Genomic DNA, 6,000 nt, shown 5'->3' with positions numbered 1-6,000 from the left:
AAAGAGGCAGCACTGTTTTATTTTGCCTCAGGAGCAGAAAGCTCTGGCAGAAGGTGCCGTACAAACAGAATTTATTGCTGTTATAGTGACCAGTGGAGAGCAGGAAAAGCAGGTTTCAGAACTGACACGCCCCAGGTGGGCACAGATGGATCACTGAGACTGCTGGCATCAGACCCGCCATCTCGGTGCTTGCTGAGGGTGTGTGCCCAGCTTAGGGGACTTTGATCGCTGTGCTGCAACCAGCCTGTCCCAGGGAGTCTGTGATCGTAACTTTCCAACCACTTTGTTACTTTCATTTTAGCAGCAGGTGGAAGCAGCAGGAGGCAGGACGCTCAGTTCAACTAAAAATACATTAAATGAATCAATAAAGTAGGAAGAGTTCAGTCTGCAGCCCCTGGGCTCCGGGACTCCCTGTGCAGAATGGAGGAGGCAGCCTCAGCAGGGGAAACAGACACTTATGATACAAGCTCTTCCTAGAATGGCTGTGGATGGGAGCCCCCTGCAGAGACAGAAACAGCTGGGCAGCTTCTTTCCAAGGTGCAGCAGGTAGGGGAGCTCTGGGATCTGGCGAGTCTGTCTGAGATTTCCTTACTCACAGCACTTCAGCTCTAGACACCCCCCTTAACCCTCTCCATGCCCCACTCTGCCCCCAGAGCTGCAGTTGGAAGCCGGGACAGCAGCAAGGCCACAGCTCCCGGGAGGGGTGCAGACAGGTAAGGGGGCCAGGCTGGGGTTGGAGCTGCGGCCAGGCCGGGAGCTGGGCTGAGATCACAACTGGGGGCAGGTCAGGGGCTGGGAGTGGTGCCGGGAGCAGAGCTGCTGCCAGGGCTGGGGTAGGGCTGGGAGTGGAGCTATGGCTAGGGGCGTGGCCAGAGTACTGCTGGGAGCAGAGCGGGGCTGGGTGATGCTCCCTTCCTGCCCTCCGTGGGGGATGGCACAGGGCCCACCACACACACACCCCGCACACATGTTCGCCCCACAGTTTGGGGACCACTGCGCTAGGTGAGCTGTTACTGTCCAAGGGTCTTGTTTCTGGTGATCGCAGTGATAAGCCAGCGCATCCTCACTCTGAATTTAAGCATGGCTGTAGAAATGTCCATGCAAAATCAGAGATCTCTGCTCATTGGAACACAGACAGGGATGCTGACACAGGGCTGGTTCTCCCTTTCACTCATCTGCTACAGTTAGTAATATTATAGGTAATTGGCAAGTAATGTCCATTTGTAATTTTCCTTAGGTGATGTTATGATTATGTGTGTTGTGCATGCATGTGTATTTCTTTTCCCATCCCTTAGTTATAAGGGCCTGATGCACAAAGGGAGTTAGGTGCTTTAGTCTGAGGTTTTAGGCACCTAAGTCCATGGGCAGAGGTGAAACATGGTGTCAGGGAGGCTAGCCTTCAGCCCAGCCTGTCACTTCTTCCCAAGACCCCACCCCTCCTGCCCCCTTCCCCCGCCGGAGCCCAGAGTCATCCCCCACCCCGCCCTGCGGCCACCAGGTCCCCAGCCACCCAAGCACCCCCGGCACCAGATTGCCGGGCAGGCAGGTGGCACAGCCCCCCCAAACACCGGGTGGACGGGCGGCATGAGCACCGGCTCTAGGTGCCCAGAGTCCCTAGCCCCAGCCGCATCCCATGGCTCTGGCCATCGGGGAACAGCCACAGAGCGCCAGCGGAGGCAGAGTGGGGGCAGGACCACACAGGGCCTTTGATACCTGCCGCTCATGCCTGAGTCCCAGATTTAGGGTCCACTATGATGCACAAAGCCACAGCTGAACCCTCTAGGGGACTATACACTAACTCAGCACATAGGCTTTTGCAGTAAAAATTCCCTCAGTGCCTGTGTTTCTGCCTCTTGGCATGTGCCCAGCTGCCTCCCTCTCCATGTCCGTACACCGATCTCCAACCTGAGCCCAGAGCGATTCACAAACCAGGGTAAGATAGGTGATCGGCCGCCTGCCGGATCAGGCCCCTCAGGCAAGTGTTCACAAAAAGAGTAGGCCTTCACTCCTAACCTTTAGCCCAGTGGTTTGGGTACTCACATGGGCAGTGGGAGACCCCCAGTTCAAATCTCCTGTTACCAGATGTGCCCATTACTTTGGGGTATGCTCATTTATTTGTGTTACTCCTCTGGGGAAGGGGGTTCTATAATCCTGTCAATGTACTGCTTGTGTCACTTGTGTTTACGTATGGAGCTCTACTTCTCCCTTCTGCAAGTCCCCTCCTAATGGAGCTATTCTGCAGGACCTAAGGTCCCTAGGGCTGGGTTACTCCAGCCCCAGAACCAGATAAACACCCAAACCCACACATACATTAACAGAGCAAGTCTGAACGGACCGGGTCAATCAGCACTGTCAAGCTGACCTCTTATATGTCTCTGGACTCACTGGGCTGGAGGAAGCAGCACTTTCAAGCTGTCTCTCCTTATATGCCCCTGGGCTCCATGGACTGGGTCAAGCAGCACTTTCAAGCTGTTACCCTTATGTGTCCCAGACTCAGCACGTCCCTATCCCCACTCTCACAACACAATTGTACTGGCAGTAACCTACTTGATGAGCAAACCCCACAGTATTTTGGGCGCTGCAGGGATCTTTAGCTTAGGTTAAAGAACCGTAGAAGTTATTTATTGAATAATAGTGATAACTACACAAGGAGAGCTAAACCAACATAATATACATGATTAAAGGCAGGTTTCAGGGTAGCAGTCGTGTTAGTCTGTATCCTCAAAAAGAACAGGTGTACTTGTGGCACCTTAGAGACTAACAAATTTATTAGAGTATAAGCTTTCGTGGGCTACAGCCCACTTCTTTGGATGCATATAGAGTGGAACATATATTGAGGAGATATATATACACACATACAGAGAGCATGAACAGGTGGGAGTTGTCTTACCAACTCTGAGAGGCCAATTAAGTAAGAGAAAAAAAACTTTTGAAGTGATAATCAAGATAGCTCAGTACAGACAGTTTGATAAGAAGCAAGTGTGAGAATACTTACAAGGGGAAATAGATTCAATGTTTGTAATGGCTCAGCCATTCCCAGTTCTTATTNAACTCAGGATTGAATAAGAACTGGGAATGGCTGAGCCATTACAAACATTGAATCTATTTCCCCTTGTAAGTATTCTCACACTTGCTTCTTATCAAACTGTCTGTACTGACCTATCTTGATTATCACTTCAAAAGTTTTTTTTCTCTTACTTAATTGGCCTCTCAGAGTTGGTAAGACAACTCCCACCTGTTCATGCTCTCTGTATGTGTGTATATATATCTCCTCAATATATGTTCCACTCTATATGCATCCAAAGAAGTGGGTTGTAGCCCACGAAAGCTTATGCTCTAATAAATTTGTTAGTCTCTAAGGTGCCACAAGTACTCCTGTTCTTTTTGATGATTAAAGGCTAATACCTAAGGTAGACAGGAAAACACAGAGAGAGAGAGAGAGAGAGAGAGAAAGAAAGAAGGGGGTCTCACCGCTCCCTGAAGCTTGAACTGGTCGGGGTTCCCAGATGATGGTGGTAGCTGAGGGTCCTGAGGGCAAGAGGCAGGCAGAGTCCCCAGCACGATCAGTGAGGAGATGATGGAGTTCCAGTGGAACTGATGCCTAGTTTGGATCTAAGCATCAGAACCCTGACTAGAGGGTGAGTAGGGATTTTTGTAGAGAAAATACAATGGTTCAAGGGAGAACACTAGATTTGTTTATAGGTAAACTGATGACTCAAGGGTTTTCTTTAGACTAGACAATAGGAGCTGATCACTCTTGGCTATGGGTGGTGTTTTCTTCCGGGGAGCTCACAATGCAACTAGGCTGCTTCAGTATTTGGATATCAATTAAGGATTCATTACTAGAATTGGTCTGATAATTGCTGAGCTGGGTGTGTGCAGACATACGTTCATTAGCATCTGGAGCAAAGATTCCCATGATGCAGTGCTTCCCTGCTTTTTCTGGTCCCAGAATTCAGTGTGGTTCTCTGATCTCCATTCTTTATGTAAATTGTGATGTCTTCCTGTCCCATCTTTCATGCAGATGAGACTAGGGGAGTTGTCTCTGCTCTCCATTCTGTATGCTAATGGAGATGTCTTAATCTTGTCACCCTTGTCAGGAGGGGTCTAGGTGTGTCTCCCAACGCCCTTCACTGCTCTCTGCAAGTTTTCTTCCTCTGATGGGTTTTGGTTTAAGCATAGGCTGGGAGGGAGTGGTGTCTTTCATGAGTCAGGCTGGATACTGCACCCTCGTTCCCAAAGAACACAGAGGTGTCTGGTATCACCCCCTGTATCTGAGGGGTAGAAGGGATGTGACCTGGGATCTGTCACCTCTTAGGTAAGGGCCTTAACCGCTGAGCTATGGGGTATGTTGATATGGGTCTTCCTCACTTCTGGGTGAGCGCATGACCCACCAGGCTATAGTGTTATTCTCATGTGGGTGCTCACTCTCTCTGGCCCAAATAGGAGAGCACAAACTCCAGTATGATTCTGTAACCTGGCAGTTAAAGCCCTCATCCGGGATGTGGGAGACCCAGGATCCAGTCCCCTACGCCAATGATTCTCTCATTATTTATACACAGTGGAACGGCTTCACCAGGACAGACAGAGGGACCCCACAGCAGATACCCTGGAGCCCAGTGATTTGTAAGATGGCAGATCCCTGTTCAAATCCCTTCTCCCGCTCTGCCTGAGGGAGGACTTGAACCAGGGGCCTGCCACACCCCAGGGAAGTGCTCCAACTACTGGGCTAAAAGCTATGAGGGGAGGGAACCACCTCCTTTCCCCACCCTACAGCTTCTGGCTAAAATGGCATAAGTGCCCAGCTCCAAAGCCAGTCCCCCGCTGTTGGTCGCTATCAGAGCTAGGTGCGCCCCTGCAGCCCAGACTGAGGTGCCTATCTCTGATAGAGGGGCGGGGCTTAGCACACTCCCCTCTGGCTGGCATCTCCCTTGGGCTAGCTTAGGCAGCTCCCTGCCTAGTGTGCTGGCTTTTGTGAATGGCAGTCTAGGGCACGTACCTCTTCCCATTCATTGTATGGGACCACGGGCACGTAACTCAGGCTTTGTGAATCCCTGTGATCTCCTAGGCACCTAAAAGTTAGGTGCTGTCGCTGTGATGCCGAACTTCAGCCTGCGTCACTAAAGTGACGTTCCAAAATGAGGGGGTGAAAGAGGAGAAGAGAAAAACCTTGGTCCAGATTCAGTGAATCCCTCCCAGCCCCACCCCAGTCTGTAGGGTCATTGCCCCGAGGGAGGGCAGGTGCTGTTACTACAGGTGCCTGCCAGGGCAGGGGATGCTTCACCTACCCTAGAGCTCTGTCAGGGGGAGTCATGGGGGGAGTACATGAGTCTGCACCCTGGAGCCCTGGTCAGACTCCCTTTCTGGCCAGAGCTGGCTGCTCTGTGGGCAACACAGGCCCTGGCGGCTGCCCCAGTCTAGGGGAAGTTCCAGGCACAGTCTGGTTCCTGGGAGGACTTGACACCACTGCACAGCCTGGCAGGCAGGGCTGGCTCCAGCATTTCTGCCGCCCCAAGCAAAAAAAAAAAACCCAAAAAACAGCCGTGATTGGCGGCGGCAGTTCGGCGGCAGGTCCTTTGCTCCTAGAGGGAGTGAGGGACCTGCCGCCCCTGAATTGCCGCACGTGCCACCCCTCTCCCTTGGCCGCCCCATGCACCTGCTTGTTAAGCTGGTGCCTGGAGCCGGCCCTGCTGGCAGGGGCTGCACGATTGGGTGCAGTGTGAGCCTGAGTGTCTCTAACACTTTATCTAAAGCTCTTTGTCTGTCAGAGCTATTTGGATGTTGCAGATCCCAGGGGCACAGACGGGCCTCACTGAATTCTCCCCTGGTTCCACAGTGAGCTCCTGCCCGGCTACGTCACTCTCTGCCTCACTCTACAGGTTCACAGGCTGGCGTCAGGTAGGAGCACTGGCCTACTCACTGGGTTTGCTGCCTATTGCTATTATTGTTGGTCATCACCATCCATCTCACATCACTGCCTTGTGTTATAAATAGCGTCTG

General features: G+C 51.9%; 1 protein-coding gene across 8 annotated transcripts in view; it reads left to right on the top strand.

The window, feature by feature from the left end:
* Window positions 1-250: 250 nt before the first annotated feature.
* The window catches only part of LOC117886918 (butyrophilin subfamily 1 member A1-like), a 75,087-nt gene continuing 69,337 nt past the window's right edge, over window positions 251-6,000 (top strand). For 4 of the 8 annotated variants that reach the window (XM_034789066.1, XM_034789063.1, XM_034789062.1 and 1 more), the window contains exon 1: window positions 251-546. In XM_034789066.1, coding sequence (XP_034644957.1) covers window positions 489-546 — 58 coding nt within the window. In that variant the 5' untranslated portion in view covers window positions 251-488. Of the gene's footprint in view, window positions 547-5,774; window positions 5,899-6,000 lie in introns of those variants that run through there. The other 4 variants (XM_034789061.1, XM_034789064.1, XM_034789060.1 and 1 more) reach the window with 4 other exon arrangements.

Source organism: Trachemys scripta, chromosome 14, assembly GCF_013100865.1.
Source record: "Trachemys scripta elegans isolate TJP31775 chromosome 14, CAS_Tse_1.0, whole genome shotgun sequence".
NCBI lineage: Eukaryota > Metazoa > Chordata > Testudines > Emydidae > Trachemys > Trachemys scripta.
Note: the sequence above shows the minus strand (reverse complement) of the source record. Positions and strands in the feature narration are given on the sequence as shown.